Source organism: Scleropages formosus, chromosome 24 (assembly GCF_900964775.1).
Source record: "Scleropages formosus chromosome 24, fSclFor1.1, whole genome shotgun sequence".
NCBI lineage: Eukaryota > Metazoa > Chordata > Actinopteri > Osteoglossiformes > Osteoglossidae > Scleropages > Scleropages formosus.
In genome coordinates, this window is record NC_041829.1 from 1,611,041 (window position 1) to 1,630,787 (window position 19,747).

General features: G+C 44.8%; 1 protein-coding gene across 3 annotated transcripts in view; it reads right to left on the reverse strand.

The window, feature by feature from the left end:
• mdm1 (Mdm1 nuclear protein) overlaps positions 1 to 9,690 on the reverse strand; it is a 31,110-nt gene extending 21,420 nt beyond the window's left edge. For 2 of the 3 annotated variants that reach the window (XM_018755686.2, XM_018755683.2), the window contains exons 1-7: positions 9,599 to 9,690; positions 7,337 to 7,442; positions 6,817 to 7,163; positions 3,375 to 3,509; positions 1,945 to 2,081; positions 842 to 938; positions 314 to 352 (exon numbers count right to left, since the gene is read on the reverse strand). In XM_018755686.2, the coding sequence (XP_018611202.2) occupies positions 314 to 352; positions 842 to 938; positions 1,945 to 2,081; positions 3,375 to 3,509; positions 6,817 to 7,163; positions 7,337 to 7,442; positions 9,599 to 9,616 (879 nt within the window). In that variant the 5' untranslated portion in view covers positions 9,617 to 9,690. The remainder of the gene's footprint in view (positions 1 to 313; positions 353 to 841; positions 939 to 1,944; positions 2,082 to 3,374; positions 3,510 to 6,816; positions 7,164 to 7,336; positions 7,443 to 9,598) is intronic. The other variant, XM_018755684.2, reaches the window with a different exon arrangement.
• Between the last annotated feature and the right edge of the window lie 10,057 nt (positions 9,691 to 19,747).

Here is a 19,747-nt window from a genome sequence, read left to right on the forward strand (position 1 = left end):
ACGTCTACAGACGCTCGTATTTTTACACAGGTAGAGTGCTTCACATCAGGGGTTGGCAACTCCAGTTATGCAAGATGTATTCCAGTTACGCAAGTCATTCAGTCAAAAGCAAAGTAAAACTAGTAATTCAGAGATCAGGAGAAAACAGCAGCCTGCAAAAGCTGGAGTTGCGGAAACCCTGTTTATGTTGTGTACTACTGCGTTCCCAAACATAGCAAGAGGAAAATTGCAAACAGCCATATTTTTGAAATGAGATGATACAAAGAGGGATGTCCTTATGGAAATTGGAGGGATACCAGGCAGACTGAATTACCTCTTCATACCACATGTGACTATGGTTACTGTCACGCCCCTGTGGGAATGAAAAGTAAAGTTAAACGAGGAGTCATTGTTCACATTACAGTGTCCCACCGATGCCTGCCTTGCATCTGATCAGACAATTAAAAACCTCCACAGACTAAACAGGTAAAGGGGACCAGCACCAGGAACATACTGTTTTTATATGTTTATCATTATCTTGTGTTGTAACTTTGTATGTGCACATTGTTGCAGGTTTGTGTATTGTCTATTTTTCTCTGTATTGGCGACTGCAAGCAACTCAATTTCCCCGCAAGGATCAATAAAGTATTTATATTATCTATCTTATCAAAGGAATAGGCTGTAAATCTGAAATGGCCAGACTCTGAGGAGTCCTGGTGAGGACAGCTTAGCCTTTCACCATGTTAAAGAATCTGAACCTTTTCTGTGCCAAACTCAAGAAAATACTTTTTGATCATTTCTCCAACCAGCTGGAATTCTTTCCAAGAGAAAAGGAGAATTGGTAGAAAATACTCTTTCCAACCTCGTCTCCTGCTGTACGGGCCTTCATCCAGATCCCATCCTTGTACCTGTATTGCAGTGGCGAGCGGTAGTTGGAGTTGTACTCTGTCTTTAATTTCCTGCGGTAGCAAAAAAAGACTCTGTAAACATAAGCTCAATGGACAGTCTGTGACTGAGTTTGGAAAAATATCAGAATAGCTCCCAAAATCACATGTAAAATATGACTTATGAAATATAAACCAAAAACCACAAGTATAAAAAGAGCTCCCAAAGTCATAGTGTGTGTAAGAGAAAAGTTGGTCATTTTTCAAGAAAACTGTTGTTTGTAAACATTTTAGCATTTTACCATTACCATTACCATTTTAGAAGAAACAAGTGGTCTTTGGTTCCAAGATCTATTCACAGCTGATGTTCTCATGAGCAAAGGCTTATGCTACAGACAGTAGCATCTCAAAGCAGAACAGACAACGCAGACAATGTGATGCCGATACAGAGTAAACAGATTTTATGAAAACGCCTTTTACTTTCAAATTACCACAACTTCTGCTTTCCTTTAATTAACATGGATCAGCAGAAAGGATGTCATTTTTTCTAAAAATTTCAAGTAATCACAGCAAATTAAAAGCTCATATAGAAGAAAATCCAGCATAAACAGGGTTTAGCATGGGTGGAGAACCATAAATTCAGAAGACCAATAGAAAACAAGGATAGAAGTTGACTATTTGTTTTGTTGGTTTTCTTCAAAGCAGCTTATAATATTAAACTGTTTAAAATATATTTAGTGTGGTAATTTTACTACAACAATTGAGGGTAAGTAACCTGATCAAGGGTACTGCAATGAGCACTGGGTTTGAATCTGGATCCTTCAAGTGAAGAAGGCTTGCTATAACTGCTACGCTACCAGCTTCTCCACCTCTTGGAATGTAATATTATTCAAAACCAAAGAGATTTGTGTGAAAACATTGACCACAAAATAGCAGTCCGTAGGGAGAAGACAGGACAGAGACAGGAGGGGAAGGGATGGAGAAGGTTCAGATGTCCCACCCTGTTGTAGGTGACTTGATGTGGAGGCCAAACCCTTTGAGAAACCCCACTAAACTATAACAGGAACGACAACAAACACACCTGTCCTCTAACAGCTCAACGTCTGAATGGTATCCGCTGCGAGGGGGGGTGGGCTGCTGCAGCAACCCATTCTGGAGGCTGCCCTTCCTTGAGTGCTGCTTCTTTTTTTTCATCTTCTCCTTTCTCCTCCTTTCATTCTGTAACAGAGATCACAATTGGCTCTGGAGTCACACAGTCAATCATCGACCAAGCTGGATTTGCCAGGATTAAAGCAAAAGCAGAAATTATATTCACCAACATGTTCTGCAAGTGAAACTACTACATGCCTGTGTACTTCACGCCCTCTAGTAGAGCCAGTTTAGTTGACACTTTCACCTTTCTGTTTACATTTGCTACAACATCACAGTGAGTAAGAGATAGATTATTATCTATATATACACAAGAGGCAGTCGCGTGCATTGAAATGTTAACTGCTTGCTGTGGGAAAATACCGCAGTTAAATACAATTATGACGACTTTGCATCACAGTTATAATATTTCCTTAATAAGTAAATGTTTTTTACTAAAACACTCCCAACTATCCTAATAAACTTCACAGAACACACTAAATTTAAATTACAGTACCCGCTTTCTATGACGGATAATTGAATCACACACATTTTCAGAACCGCTTGTCCCATACAGGGTCGCGGGGAACCGGAATCAGCTTATAAAAATGGGATGTTCAAAACAAATGTTTTAAACTAAAATATGTCAAATACTTAAAATATATATTTTAGAGACTTCATAATTTCCAAGCTAGTACTTTTAATTTTATGGATCAGAGGTCAAACGGATGACTGTAAGAAGACCACAGTTGACCAGGAGCTGACAACCTTAGCAGCACTTTCAGGAGAAACGTTCTCAGACTGAAACAGCGCTCCCTCTCTGTCCTCCAGGTCCCGGTGCAACCGTGGGCCTTGTGGGGGTGGAGAGCCCCTGAAGTTTCTTCTGTACTCACTCTCCAGGATCAGAGGGTCTGTCTTAAATGGTGGAATCACTGTCACTACTGTAGACCATCTAGCAAGTGCGAAGAACTACATTAATAGCCATTAAAGTGAGAGATGCAAGAGCTGACAAAGGGTACCATTCTTCCTCCACAGCACAGAAAAAATATTTTGTTGCCTTTGACATTCGACATAGGAGCAGCGAGTAGATGAAAGATATTTGCAATTCTGAGCCAATCTTGGGCAAAATTTTTTACTCTTTGTCAAGCACAAATCTCACAAATCATGAGACCAGCAAGGTGTATGACTGCATATTCTGTCATTAATTAAACCTCAAGTTGAACTCATGAGTTTATCCAAAAGGACTTGTACTATTTTATCAGTTTTCTCAAGAAATTCAATTTTATCAAAAACCTTGCTCCTCTGTCATGAGGTGAGAGGTTTTACAGGAAACCATTAGGTCAAACAGTCACTCATGCCATGGGAGAAATAGGGCGTTAATACCTGCTCGGCAGCCAGAAGGGGGGAGCTCACAGCAGGGGCCTTCCACAGGAACTGCCGCTGGTACTCTGAACTGTACAGCCCACCTTTGTGGTCCTTGGTCCTGAACCCTGCTCTAGTCCTCAGCCCACGATGAACCTATGGTGGCACATGCTATCTTAGTCTGCAAGGAATCCAGCACCTGCAGTATCTGAGTGTGCCCAGTAGAGTTAATGGGTTACATTAGCTCCGCGAGAACTCATTTGAATATGCATGAATAAAATGAGCATTTGGGATGCTGATTTGAAATGGAAAATTAAAGTAAAAATGTTTTTAAATTCTTGGGAATCCATGTATTTTTCATGCAGCAATACAGTAAATGCACATCCCACATCTAACAGAGCTAAGTCATTAAATTAAATCATGGAAAGAAAAATCCGTTTTTTGTGGGGGGTCAAATTACCATTCTTTCTTACTGAAAAAAAATTACACTTAACATTAAAGTAAAAGATGAGGTATTTTACAGACAGTAATGACAAAAGCAACATATTTTACAATAGTTATAAGCAAAATTATGGAATTATTTCACTTAAAGTTAGTAATACTGGTACCATGAATTACAAAGAGCGAACAATTTTTCTATCAAGAGTATTACCATCCAACTCCAATACATAAAAAAGAAACAAACCAAAATATTTTAATTTCAGTCCTGAAGCAGAAGGCTGAAAGGTGAGTGCAGTATCAGAGCTTCCTTTATAATTCATTTTTTTTTAGTGGTCCTCTCATCATTGTACTTTACTTCCACCACTTTCTTTCTCTTTCTTCTCACACTCGGAGGCTAAACCGGTACTTGCAATAACATATTTTTGCTTCTCATCACATAAACAGCGCTAAATGATTGCTAAGTTGTTATTTAAAATTACATTTTTTCATCTTTTTTCAATTTATCCTCATCTGCCTTTGAAACTGTTTTAGGAGACATTTTTACAATTTTGATCACAGATGTATATGATGGGACAAGATGACTGTCTTACTAATCAGACAAGAGGCACTGTGTAACGTTTGATACCGAATCATCTTAATTTCTTTAAGGCTTCACTTATGATTGTGTAAGGGTATTCATGTTTAAAAAAATACTTATATAAATATTTACATATTTATAGATTGTTTCTGAAAGCTATAATCCAATGTTTTTTATTTCTGAGTTAGATGAATGATTGCAACTTTTCTACATGCAAAAATATGCAAAAATATATCACAGGACCCACTTATCTTATGTAATTCATTCTGTGAAAGAGGACTGCATTACCCAAAAGCTGAGGAGCACAAATAAGAAGATAAATCGGACCAAAGTCTGTTCCTTAAAGAAATAGTTCATAAGTCCAACCACTACATCACAATCTATAAAATATTAATAGTACAGCTTAATCCTGCAATTTATTCATAGATTAGGTTCTGTTAAAAACACCAAATTATGCCACGAGATGAAAAGTCCATATAAAACTTATTCTGTTTTCATCAAGCAGTTATATATTTTATAAATAAGATATTTATCCTAATTTCATCAGCAGTTTATGTAGGTCTCAGTGTTGCTCTTTACTATCTCACTGTGTCCTATGTACACGTGGTGTATACTTATGACAATAAACTTTAAACTTTACTGACAACATAAGTGGTAAGGTGGGTACAACAGCTTATTTAATGTTTTACTAATATAAAGCAATATGAAATTTTAACTCTACTTCAAAATTATTGAAAGTAAAAAATAACTCTTTTTCACAACCTCCTTTTCAAAGTGCTGTGTCCTGCTTTGTACAAGCAGGATGTGGATGTGTTTCTCCATCAGGTGCCAGTAGAGAAAGCAGGGTGAGTTGCAGTATAATGCAGGACCATGACGTGAGAAGAAATAACAAAGTTTTTCACCTTAAATGCTCACTGTGTGTCTTATCAAAAACTAAAAAAAAATTACCACAATGAAAAAACTGATGCATTACATTTGTCAGCATGTTTGTCAGCATCTGGTTAATTTGTTTGCTGTCAAAAAAAGACCAACAGAAATGTGCCTCTATTCATTCCCTGGGTAGTTCCTATATAAGTCTCAGATATACCGGTAGCTATAATAAATTCGAAAACACTCTGTCAGTCCTTAAAGTTACTCACTCCAACTCCATTCCCCCCAAACACTGCCATCTGATTTTCTATTCTGAGTGTGTTTTGCTGCCATCTAATGAGGACAAGCAGAAATACTGGCCGTTTTTCCCTGCAAAAGAGAAATTTGCTATTAAACACTATTAAAAAATATATAAAATGTGAAATATTCATATCTTTGAAAATTCAGAACTCAGTAACACGATACAAATGTACACTGACTCCTTCTGCGACAAATGCTTAAATTATACAATTCATAATATACAAAAATTTTCCAGATTATATATATTTAATTTTACAATCGTGACTTTTAAAACATCTGTCTGTTGCAAAGCAGAAGAGACCTGCATTTCCGCACTTAGTCATTAGTTGGAAGTAAAAGGCCTCAAAATAGTACAGGAAAGTGGGACCACCTCCCTTCAACTGGTTTCTGCAGTTTTACAGCAGATATTTGGCGTAAAAATGTGTTCAATGACAAAATGAATATCACTGCACATGGTCATAGGATAACTGGTCAGCAATCAGCATTAAATAGGAATTTGTGGAGACAACGTTTTTATTTTCTGTCATTTTAAATTAGTTTCTGTTTTAATGTGACTGGGTGTACGTAAAAATGTAAAATAAAAAGTCAAAGTATGCTTCATTTATCATAAGTGTTGGCGGACAGTTTTGGAGAACCGAAGCCATAAATAAATCTATGGATGTCTGTATCATTAACCTTTAATTGTAAATTTAAAATATATAGTTGAACTTTATAGTTAATATAAAGTTGAAAATGTTGAGAAGATGACAAGCTTTACACACGCTAGGAGGTAGTGGAAGTGAGATTTTTTTCAGTAATTTTAAAATAATTTTAATATTGTTGATGTTAATAAAATTAATGATGTCACATAGGTTTTTTTTGTTTATTATTGCTTTATCTGAGGTTTTTACAGAACCTAAACAAACAAACAAAGGGACATCTGTATTACTAAGATTTTATAGATTGTGGATTGGTGGTAAAGCTGACTTTTGACTTACAAACCAATCATGTTATGAGCGCACATTCGACCCCTGTGGTGCTGAGGAAATTATTTATCTAATTTCAGTACAAAATAGATGCCAGAGGAGCGGCTCCAGAGTAAATGTTGAGAGACAGTCTTCATTCTAAAACATCCTGCGCAAATAAAATGCAACACTTTCACCAATGCCAACTGCTAAGCATTATTGTGCTTGGTCATGTAACTCCCAGTTCCACTGAATAACGAAAAGGGCAACTTCCAAACCAGACATGTGATTCTGTTAGTCTGACCCTGGTGCATGGTACTGCAAAGCTTACCCCATTCTGAGCAGCCTCAAACTTGTCACTTGAAGCTTTGGGACCAGGCAGCTGTTTAGGTTCCTCAGGCTCTGGAGGAGTGAGATGGGGTAAGGCATCTAGTGCGTGGTGTGTAGACAGGATTTCTGGAGGTTGGAGACCCCTAGAGGCAAGAGAGGCCTGAGGTTCTCGTGAATTGCCTGGTCTTTCAGGGGTCTCTGCAAGAGGAGGGCTCGGCCTATGGACTTCCAAATCTTGTGGATGCCACTGTGGATCTACTAGCTCCTTACACTCCAGGGATCTAGAGACCTGGGGTCTGTGTAAGGGGACCTTCTTCTTGGAAAGAAACTGGGGCTCCTTTGTGATTCCTGGCAGCATGACAGAGACAACCACAAGGAGGCACATCAGTGAAACACATTCTTACTACATGGCGATTTTGCTATTTCTTAAAGAGACTTTCTTCTCATGTTCCATGTTTGATGGGACAGTACAGTCACTCAGAGAGACAGGCAGCAGAAGGAAAAATGCACTGGTACCCTACCTAGCTGGTCTGAGCGAAGGCCCGCTTGTCGCGTCCCAGGATGAAAAGATGCTCCTCCGGACTGTGCAGTTTGACCTTTGAACTTCTTCTGATACTCACTCACACCCTGCACAGGTCACAGGAGGTCACGAGAGCTAAAACCCCCATTCAGTTTTCCCTATGGTGCTGCAAACACAAAATCTAACAACTTGCAAACCACACCCCTACACTATATTCTGGATGCTGCTCTTGGAGAACATTCCCACTTTATATTTTGAATTATTACATTGTATTTATCACTGTCATTTGGATTTACAGTAATTACTGCATTATTGTAATTATAAGCAGGGCTGTGGAGTCGGTACACAAAACCTTCGACTCCGACTCCTCAATTTATGGTACGACCGACTCCAACTCCAGTGACCCAATAATTTCTTTCGACTCCAATTCTACAGCACTGCTCTTGTAGGTCCATTTTTTTCGGAACCAGTAAAACTACTGATTTTGCATCACATACATTTTCACCATCATCATGTTCCACAACACACTGACAAAGATAATATTTCCCATCTGTTGTGACTGTAAAGTGTTCAAAAACTGCCGACTGTGTTAAAACTCTTTTTGCCATATAACAGGATACAGTAAGTAAAGCAACATTTATAATTTTATATGAAACGGGGCTATTTGCTGACTTCTGCTGCCTAGCCTAGGCCCAAACCATAAGCATATGAGTCCGCAGGCCCAAAAGTTGCACATTAGATTTACATTTATTTATTTAGCAGACACTTTAGCCCAACGCAGCAGGTTTGGCCAGTCCCCGCTACGTGGTGGGTCTGGGGTAGTCCTGCTTGGGGTCCCTTGCAATGGGCTAGTGTCCCATCCAGAGTGCATCCCCTCCCTCTTTTTGCTTTGCACCCTGTGTTTCCGGGATAGGCTCTGGATCGCCGTGACCCTGCTTGGGACAAGCTGTTGTTGACAATGGAATGGACTTTCAATGAATTCTATGTAGTCTCATCAGCCCACACCTTATTCACCAAGGTGACTTACACTGCTAGATACACTACTTACAACGGGTTACTCATCCATACATCAGTGCTGCTTATTTTGGGGGTCGATTTATCTGGCGAATATAGGCCTAAACCTATATTATACCTCTAACTTTTGAGGGTTGACTTATACGCCGGATTGATTTATATATAAACCTGCATATACGGTACATTTAGTCAGAGTCGGTACATTTTTACCAACTCCGACATCAGTAACCCAATAACTGCTTCCAATTCCAACTCCACGATTCTGACTCCACAGCACTGCCCAAAACTTGCACATTATTTTGTGGGTCGATTCATCCAGCGAATACAGCCCTAAACCTATATTACACATGTAATTTTTGAGGATCGACTTATATGCCGGTTTGATTTATAAGCCGACATATACAGTACATTTAGTTGGAACATTTTTACCAACTCCGACACCAGTAACCGTAATTGCTTCTGACTCCAACTCCCCAGCACTGACTATAACTACTGATATATTTAGCTGACACCTTTACAGGTGACCTACAGAATTAGTGTGTGACAAACTTCAGCATGATTTACCTATTCTATTCATACAGTAGGGTATTCTCACTGGAGCAATTCAATAAAGTACCTTAGTGGGTACTGCAGGCAGACTGACTGCAACTCATTTGTGTTTCTCAACGAGGACGTCTGCAAAGTCTCCATTCATTGCCTCTTTAAAAGACGAACAGCAGGAGTGATCATAGTCTGTGTGTGCGCGCGTGCGCGCGCCGTGTGAACAAGAATGGAATAACACACTTCTAATCTCCTTAGGAACAACGCCATACAAATCCTACTCGCCCTTATGGATTACTAGTGTCATTTCATGAAACTCCTGTGTACGCAACTCGTTTTCCTGACAGCCGGTCCTCGTAACCCTCAGCAGATTCAGAAAGAAAACAATCTGACACATCGTTATAAAACTGTTTCATAACGAAGCGGATACCTGAGATTATCCTGTACACGTGCAAAGTGGCCTAACTGAAGTTGCGATCGGATATTCATTGTGCATCCAAAAATACTGCACCCGATGACTCGTTACGCTTCAAATCGCAGTCGAAATCGAAACCTTAATTTCTGCGCAGTGAGCTATATATAAAAAGGGAGGGAGGTGTGACGTAGACTAGTGTGAGCATGTACGTGCAAAACATCCGTATTCCGCACAGCACTCCCTGCTCTTGGGCTACACGCTACAGTACAGAAGACAGAACTGCAAAGAGTTTACCTTAAAACGAACCGGCATTTTTAAAAACAAGCGCAAAGCGCACAGGTGCCCGTGGAAGTGATGTGTGAAGTGCGTAACTGCCACGCGGACTGTTACGATGACTCTCGAGTTGCCTTGGTGAATGTTGAAGCGTCCCTTTAAGCCCCCTTGCGCATGCGCACATGTAGGCGCCTGCTTCGTGTCCCCCGTTTTCGAGGGAGGAGGTTCGAACCCCGGCACGTGTCTTCTCACACTACTAGTACCCGGTGCTATAACAGTGTGAGCAGCGATACTCGCTGTGCTTCCGTGTTTATTATTATAAGAAGGGGCATTTATTTTTAAAGCCCAAGTTTTACAGTACAGGTACAATGCCCCGACAGTCCACTGCCGCGTGAATATGACAGATAGTGGGAATTCTGTGCCACACCACCTACAGGACTCAGTCTGTGTGGAGTTTGCATGTTCTTCCCGTGTCTGCGTGGGTTTCCTCCCACAGTCAAAAAAAAAGACAGACTGTTTAGGTTCAACCATAGTGTGTTCCACTGATGTATGAATGAGTGGCCCATTGTAAATAGTGTATCTAGCAGTGTAAGTTACCTTGGTGAATAAGGTGTGTGGGCTCATAACACTACATAGTATCCATTGGAAGTCACTTTGGAGAAAAGCATCTGCTAAATAAATAAATGTAAACATTTCCTTGAAGTCACACTCATACCCAGTGCTATTCAGATATGGTTTTTGCCCACCATGTAATACTCCCCACTTAACAGTCTTAAGTTAATTTGTTCCTAAAAATTTTCCAAATATTAAAAAACTGGATAATGAAAGTTAGTTAGAAATTTGTTATTTTATAGGTGGCTGTTTCTCTTCCAGGGGTGCAGTGGCGCAGTGGTGCAGTGGGTTGGACCAGGTCCTGCTCTCCAGTGGGTCTGGGGGTTTAAGTCCCACTTGGGGTGCCTTGCAATGGACTGGCGTCCTGTCCTGGGTGTGTCCCCTCCCCCTTACACCCTGTGTTGCCAGGTAGGCTCCGGTTCCCCGCGACCCCGTATGGGACAAGCGGTTCAGAAAGTGTGTGTGTGTGTGTGTGTGTGTGTGTGTGTGTGTGTGTGTGTGTGTGTGTGTGTTTTTTTTTTCTTCTTGGCTCCTTACTGCTGCTCATGTGTAATGTGAAATGGACAGATGTACAGTATTTTACTGTAACATCAGGACAAGCACTAAAATACAAGAACTTCAATAGCAGAGTACATGCAAGTACACAGTATGAATTGAGAAATGAAGTGTACTGGTGACAAGATGAACACAGAACAAGGAGACACATGGAGTGTTCTGACAGTAAATGCAATGAGTTTGCGTGCATGAGACTAATACACCTAGACAAGACATGGACTGAAGTGGAGCACAAGATATGAACAGAACTATGAAGGACTGGAGCACGGGACTGGGACAGAACTTGGAAAGCAGCTCAGTGAACACGTATCGCTACAGAAATCGCAAGATAGCTGTAAAGCACTGAACAACAATCCGCAAACCACCTGTGTGACCTATGTGACCTATGTGACATGGAAGCATGTCACCAGATCAGCTGGGGTCAGGTTATCTCAGGTGTCCATCGGGTCTTTCACCCCTGGGTTTGTGACATCATGACTGCGGTTCCAGAAACCCCCACGGAGCACACGTTCTAGGTCTACAGGGCAGCAGTAAACTGTTGGTGGAAATGTCATTCATAAAGAGTCTAGCATATACAAAATAGATTTTAAAAAATGAGTAATGTAAAGTTGCTGTGATGATGTGTGTTGGCTGGCTTCAGTACATTACAGATTCTAATATTGTAGTGTCCCCCCATGGAGCTACTAGAAACAGTTTCAGGAAAAGTGCTCTTTATTAAATGCGCACATTTCTTTGAATGGCAGTCTTGGCAAAGGTGCAACAGACAGTACAAGACAGTTTCTGAACACCTGAGAGTTTCCCCAGGTCACTTTGAGTCCCCTTACTCCCTACAGTGGTTACGGGGTCACCCCTTGTACCTCCCAGAATTCCCCAGGGGGAGACAGAGCATCGGTAACACTATAACCAATCAGAATGGAACACAGAATGCGACGTACATCTCATAGAAAATACAATGTGTTCATTACATTAGCAGAAAGAGACACTTAGATGCAGACATGTGATTCTTAAGTGCAGTTACTTTGTTTCTTTCCACCATATAAACCAATGTTCATCTCACGAGTAGCTGCATAAAACTTTCAGAATATCGAGGATTCCTGATCAGCTTCCTAGTAATTGTTTTTTCTTTTTTTTTTAGTGATACATATAAACATTTATGTTACATTGCAGGCTCCTCCGTGAACCGCCACCTTATCGTGGTGGAGGGGTTTGAGTGCCTGAATGAGTCCAGGAGCTATGTTGTCTGGGGCTACATGCCCCTGGTAGGGTCTCCCATGGCAGACAGGTCCTGGATGACAGACGAGACAAAGCGCGGTTCAAAAACCCCTTATGACGAAAAAATCAAGGCGTCCGTTTACCCCGCCCGGTATGGGGTCACCGGGGCCCCACCCTGGAGCCAGGCCTGGGGGGGGGGCTCGCATGCGAGCGCCTGGTGGCCAGGTCTATGCCCACGGGGCCTGGCCGGGCTCAGCCCGAAGCCACAACGTGGAGCCGCTCTTCGGTGGGCTCACCACCTGCCGGAGAAACCGTAAGGGGCCGGTGCGTTGTGATTTGGGCGGTGGTCGGGGCCGAGTGCCCGGCCGACCCAAACCTTGGGCGCCAACTCTGGTTTTTGGGACTTGGAATGTCACCTCACTGGCGGGGAAGGAGCCTGAGCTGGTGCGGGAAGTTGAGAGATACCGTCTAGATATAGTCGGGCTCACTTCCACTCACAGCTTGGGTTCTGGAACCACTCTACTCGATCGAGGGTGGACTCTCCACTATTCTGGCGTTGCCCAAGGTGAGAGGCGGCGGGCTGGTGTGGGCTTATTAATAGCCCCCCAGTTCAGCCGCCATGTGTTGGAGTCTACCCCGGTGAATGAGAGGGTCATCTCCCTACGCCTTCGGGTCAGGGAACGGTCTCTCACTGTCGTTTGTGCTTATGCGCCTAGCGGCAGTGTAGAGTACCCGGCCTTTTTAGAGTCCCTGGGGGGCGTGCTGGAAAGCGCTCCCACTGGGGACTCTGTCGTTCTACTGGGGGACTTTAACGCCCACGTGGGCAGCGACAGTGACACCTGGAGGGGTGTGATTGGGAGGAAGGGCCTCCCTGATCTGAACCCGAGCGGTGAGTTGTTATTGGATTTCTGTGCTAGTCGCGGTTTATCCATAACGAACACCATGTTCATGCATAAGGGTGTCCACCAGTGCACTTGGCACCAGGACACCCTAGGTCGGAGGTCGATGATCGACTTTGTAGTCGTTTCTTCTGACCTTCGGCCATATGTCTTGGACACTCGGGTGAAGAGAGGGGCTGAGCTGTCAACTGATCACCACCTGGTGGTGAGTTGGATTCGATGGCGGGGGAAAAAGCTGGACAGACCTGGCAGGCCCAAACGCATAGTGAGGGTCTGTTGGGAACGTTTGGCGGAGGCCCCTGTCAGAGAGGTCTTCAACTCCCACCTCCGACAGAGTTTCAACCAGGTCCCGAGGGAGGTGGGGGACATTGAGTCTGAATTGACTATGTTCCACACCTCCATTGTCGGTGCGGCGGTTCGGAGCTGCGGCCATAAGGTCTCCGGTGCCTGTCGCGGCGGCAATCCCCGAACACGGTGGTGGACACCGGAAGTAAGGGATGCCGTCAAGCTGAAGAAGGAGTTCTATCGGGCCTGGCTGGCTCATGGGACTCCTGAAGCAGCTGACAGGTACCGACGGGCCAAACGGAGTGCGGCTCTGGCAGTCGCCGCGGCAAAAACTCGGGCTTGGGAGGAGTTCGGTGAGGCCATGGAGGAAGACTTTCGGTCGGCCTCAAAGAGATTCTGGCAAACCGTCCGGCGACTCAGAGGGGGGAAGCGGTGTTCCACGAACACTGTTTACAGTGGAAGTGGTGCGCTGCTGACCTCAGCTGAGGATGTTCTCGGGCGGTGGAAGGAGTACTTTGAGGATCTCCTCAATCCCTCCGACACGCCTTCCGTAGAGGAAGCTGAGGCTGGGGACTCGGAGGGGGACTCGTCCATTACCCTGGATGAAGTTGCTGAGGTAGTCAAAAAACTCCTCGGTGGCAAGGCTCCGGGGGTGGATGAGATCCGCCCCGAGTTTCTCAAGTCTCTGGATGTTGTGGGGCTGTCTTGGCTGACACGCCTCTGCAGCATCGCGTGGAGTTCGGGAACGGTGCCTCTGGACTGGCAGACCGGGGTGGTGGTCCCTCTTTTTAAGAAGGGGGACCGGAGATTGTGTTCCAACTACAGGGGGATCACACTCCTTAGCCTCCCTGGGAAAGTCTATGCCAGGGTACTGGAAAGGAGAATCCGACCGATAGTCGAACCTCGGATTCAGGAGGAGCAATGCGGTTTTCGCCCTGGCCGTGGAACACTGGACCAGCTCTATACCCTCACTAGGGTGTTGGAGGGTTCGTGGGAGTTTGCCCAACCAGTCCATATGTGTTTTGTGGACCTGGAGAAGGCATTCGACCGTGTCCCTCGTGGCATCCTATGGGGGGTGCTTCGGGATTATGGGGTTCGGGGCTCGTTGCTACGGGCTGTTCGTTCCCTGTATGACCGGAGCAGGAGCTTGGTTCGCATTGCCGGCAGTAAGTCAGACCTGTTCCCGGTGCATGTTGGACTCCGCCAGGGCTGCCCTTTGTCACCGATTCTGTTCATTATTTTTATGGACAGAATTTCTAGGCGCAGTCAGGGAACGGAGGGTGTCTGTTTTGGTGGCCGCGAGATCTCGTCTCTGCTTTTTGCGGACGATGTGGTCCTGTTGGCTTCATCAAGTCAAGACTTGCAGCGTGCACTGGGGAGGTTTGCAGCCGAGTGCGAAGCGGCGGGGATGAGAATCAGCACCTCCAAATCCGAGGCCATGGTTCTCAGTCGGAAAAAGGTGGATTGCCCCCTCCGGGTTAGGGGGGAGTTGCTCCCTCAAGTGGAGGAGTTTAAGTATCTCGGGGTCTTGTTCACGAGTGAGGGAAAAATGGAGCGGCAGGTTGACAGACGGATCGGTGCGGCGTCCGCAGTAATGCGGTCATTGTACCGGTCTGTTGTGGTGAAGAGGGAGCTGAGTCGTAAGGCGAAGCTCTCAATTTACCGGTCGATCTACGTTCCTACCCTCACCTATGGTCATGAACTCTGGATCATGACCGAAAGAATGAGATCGCGGATACAAGCGGCAGAAATGAGTTTCCTCCGCAGAGTGGCTGGGCGCACCCTTAGGGATAGGGTGAGGAGCTCAGTCACCCGGGAGGAGCTCGGAGTAGAGCCGCTGCTCCTCCGCATCGAGAGGAGCCAGTTGAGGTGGCTCGGGCATCTGTTCCGGATGCCTCCTGGACGCCTCCCTGGGGAGGTGCTCCGGGCTTGTCCCACTGGGAGGAGGCCTCGGGGCAGACCCAGGACACGTTGGAGAGACTATGTCTCCCGGCTTGCCTGGGAACGCCTTGGGGTTCCCCCAGAGGAACTGGAGGAGGTGTGCGGGGAGAGGGAGGTCTGGAGTACTCTGCTCGGACTGCTGCCCCCGCGACCCGGCCCCGGATAAAAGCGGAGGAAGATGGATGGATGGATGGATGGTTACATTGCAGGAGTAGCTTTGTAAAGGTTTATCTGGGCATTATCTTAAAGTTATAGTGCATGAACATTTACACCTTACATGAACCTAAGAGATCATGGGCGAAGTGAGTCTGGAAGAGGTGAGTTTTATGACCCATTTTAAATGTGGACAAAGATTCACTATTTCTAAGTGAGAGGGGAAGTTGTTCCATCACAACAGAGCCAGAACCAAGAACCTTTATGCCTTAAACAATCTGTCCTGACATTCTAACATTCTGCTTGACAGCTACAGTTTTTAATGACAATGGAGAAATGCCAGAGAGAAGAGAGCTATTCACAATTTGCAATAACTCAGCTTCTAAACAGCTAAAAACACTTTTAAAAGCTTGTGGGCAGAATGTCTAGACAACACGTGGAAGGTTTAAGATGCTGCATTATTTCATCAAGAGTTTTGCCGTCAATAGCAGTAAATTCAGACATGAAGACCATTGTTTCCCTGTGTGGTGATATGGATGTAATGATCTTTCTGTTTGCCTGGGTTAAGCTAGTCCAGTATTAGTCCAATATTAGTCCTTAGTCCATTATTTTCAATTTTGTGATAGAAATTGAATGCAAATTCATTAAATTTTTCAGTTGATAGGAACTCAAGAGGAAACTGTGTCTGGGGTGGCAAATAAAACATGAGTCTTGTTAATGTTCTCATTAATCATATGCAAAAAATAAGACTGGCTAACCCTACATAACTCAAAGCTGTATGAATGGAGTCTCTATAAATATCACAGTGGATCTGAGGCTTAGTTTTTCTTCCTTTTCACTCTGCCTTTTTGCTTTCTCTCTTCAGATTTGCTACAGCTTTAAAGTTTCTCCAGGGTGCCTTCTGTTTTCCAGATATTGTTTTAGCTTTGACAGGTGCCACTGCATCAAAAACTTTGAGAATTTCTGAATTAAAGTTATCAAGGAGATCATTAAGAGACTCTCCTGTTGTGTTAGGTGACATAGATAAGACTTCATTAAATATAGCACTGATATTCTCATTACATTAGTTCATTAGAAGTGCTTTCCTTAGGGGCTGGAGCACAATGCTGCTTTGGTGAGACATGAGAGATGGTGGAAGAGCGAGAGCTTTGTTCCCGCAAACTTTAGCTCCTAATTTTTTTGTAAAACCCCAGATGAGGGTATGTGGGAGAGAGAGGGGATGGATTGAAGAAGTAGTGTTTGAGGTGGCTGAAGTATATCTCAACTCCCATCTTGATGGAGAAATTCAGCCTAAGCCATATCCTTGGGTAGAAAAGATTGTGGCTGCCGTTTATTGTAGTGCTCCTCAAGCAATTCGGAGACTGAGACACAAACTAGATCTTATTTTTGTGTAGAGAGTATTCTGGCTGTCCTTGATCCTCGGGTTCTATCCATTCTGTTGGCACTGTGACACCACAGTTGTCATGTTCCACATGTGCTGTATTGCTGTGTTCCTGTAGCTCAGCAGAGGCCTCTGTCTTGGCACTGGGAGTAACTGGTAGATGTTGGATTGAATAAAGAAAATGTTCTGACAGGGTTTTCGCTCCAGTCCTATTTGGGTGTTGGCCATATGACCCAAGAAGTTCTTTGTACCCCCAAATGAAATTTAAATTGCCAGTATAACTGAAACCCATTACATTGCACGTTTTGTAGAGCCATGTGTTCAGACTGAATGAACGAGAGAACATATTGTCCTAGTGTTCCCGGGATTAGCTAGGCCAGGACAGGGGCAGATGCCAGTGCTTCCCTCAAGTGGTGAAAGGCAGTAGCACACCTGAAGGTCCACTCGAACATCCCCTTATTGGTGAGGCAGTGCAGTGGCGCAGCAATGTCGGTGAAACTGCAGAACCAGCAGAAGTAGGATGCCAGCCCCAGGAAACTCTGCAACTCCAACACGTCTGCAGGATGGGCCAACTTTGTACCTGCTTCACCTTCTCAGGGTCCGTGAACACTTTGCCTGCTGGAGGAGGTTGCACTTTGCAGGATGCAGCTTCAGCCTGGCTGCATGGGTACTAGCAAACACCTACCTTGAGTTTTCCTGGGCACTAACTGCGAATCTGTGATGCAGTCGAGTACATTGTCAAAGCGCGGTAGCAGATGCAAGTCTTGCTTGGTCATGGCATTTAGGTGGCGGTAGTCCATGCAAGACCACCAGCTGCCATCCTTTTTTTGTACTAGGACCGCCAGCACTGAACAGGGGCTGCTGGAGAGCTCTATGATGCCCACCACAGCCATGTCTTTACCTTTTTCCTCCATGATCTCCCTCTTTGCCAGAGTGAGACAATGCAGTTGTAAATGAATGGGGGGGTCACATTGCCTGTCTTGATGTGATGCTGCACCAGATCTGTCCTCATACAGTCCTCATCCCTGGCCGCGAAAACATCCACGAAGGCTTCCAGGAGCTCTCTGAATTGCTCTCGTTGACTCTCCTCCAACCGCCTCGCTGCACTGCTACAGCGCCCGCACTGCTTCAAGTGTCTCTGTGGAGGGCTGCGTATCGCATGCCATGCCTGCAGTGTCCCCACTGCATCACCTAGGCCCCATCTTACTATGTGCCTGGGTAGTTCCGTTCACCGCGCATGGCCTCGGTCTCATCTGGACAGGGAAACCTGAGCCTCGCAGGTCTGCTCCTGCCGTCACAAAAGGGGAGTGAGGCTAATGGTCTCCCCTGTGAGCCGAAGCGATCTCCTGTCCAGATCCAGTACCGCTCCCATTTTGGCAACTCGTGCTCCAGATGCAGGTTGCCCAGGGCCACGTGTAGGCATCAATCCCCCACATCACCATGGTTTTTCCCATAACTGTACACAGGTTTACCAATACCTTTGTCCATCCTTAGGAGAGGCAGCCTGCAGTCCAGGCAGAACTCCTGTGCAATCGATGGAGATTGTAGACCCAGTGTCCAGTAGAGCCTATCAAGGTACTCCCTCTACAAGGCTGGGCAAGCGGACCCCTCCAGTGTTTCCCCGGGATGAGACAGGAGTGAGCTCCCTGTAGTGACGTGCTTGGTGCCCTCGTTTCTTGCAATGCCAGCAGATAATGGACATCCGGCATCTTAGGGGCATTGCTTCAGCCTGGAAGGTGATCTCTTCCTCTCTCTGTCTTGCCATTTGTGACTATCCCCAGAGTGCAGCAAGGGTGCACTGGCTCTGCAGCAGCTCTCAGGACAGCTTCCGCATGCTCTGCTTCACGCAGCACTGTGTCCAGGCTGACCTTGATGTGCTGCTTCAGGTTCTCAGTGGTGAGCACTTGGACAAACGCCTGCAGCGCCAAATCCTCCTGGATGGCTGCAGGGTATTTAGGATACACCTTGCCTGCCAGAAGTTGTACATCAGCGGCCAGAGCTCCTAAAGCTTCCCCTTTGTCTGGCTGTGAGCTGTCCGCAGTAATGGTCCACCATTTCCTGCCGGCCAAAGTGGTGCTTCATGGCAGCTGCTAACGCAGACAGCTTGCAGTGTTGATCAGTCCTAATGTTCAGCAAGACAGTCAGTGCCATGCCCTCCAGTGCCAGTCCCAGTTGCGCTGCCATAGCTGCCGTGCTCCAGCCGTTGTGTTGCACCACTATTTGAAGCTGCACCTTGTAAGTTTTCTGCAGCTTCTCGAGTATCACGGCAGATGGATCACAGGTCGCTTCAGCGATTTCTCCAGGGCTGTCTGCCTAAGGGCTGGCTGGGGCACACCAGCTTCTTTTCGTAGCATTGCATCAATCCTCTGGCATCAATCCCCAAACTGCAAGCAGCAAATCCAAAGGCAAGCGGCTCCATGGTCCACCACTGCACATTCTGATACTGCGTGTCCCGTCAGTGTTGCCTTTGGTGCACAGATCTGGTCTGTAGACTTGAGTGCTGCTGTTTCCAACTCTGCCACCATTGTAGTATCCCCCCCATGGAGCTACTGGAGGTAGGATTCTACAAAAGTACTCTTATTAAAGACAGACATGTCTTTAAATGAGACCTTAGCAAATTTGCAATAAATAGTATAGGACAGTTTCTGAACACTTGAGAGTTCCCCTATGTCACTCTGAGCACCCCTACTCCCCATAATGGTTAGGGATCACCCGTTGAACCCCTAGAATTCCCTAGTGGCAGCCAGTGGAACACGCAGCATCAGTACCATTTCAACCAATCAGAATGAAGCACAGGACTATATACAAGAATGGACACTAACACTAACTGTTTACATGAATTTACTATATATCAACCTTAACACTGTTACAATGTTTCTATTTTTCTTTGTTCTTGAATTGATTGCAAGTATTGAATATTTAACAAAATATTTGCTTGTTGCCTGTTACTCTGACAGTCTTTTTAGTGTTGTACTTCTGGGTGACAGGAGAACTCCACTGGCCTCAGCAAAATAATGAGGTTTGGGACAAATTCTTCACATTAAGCTTTTGGTGACATTTTTATTTATTTACTCCAATGCTTTAACTTACATCTTTAGGTTTTAATATTATCTTTCACAGCTGAGTAATTCT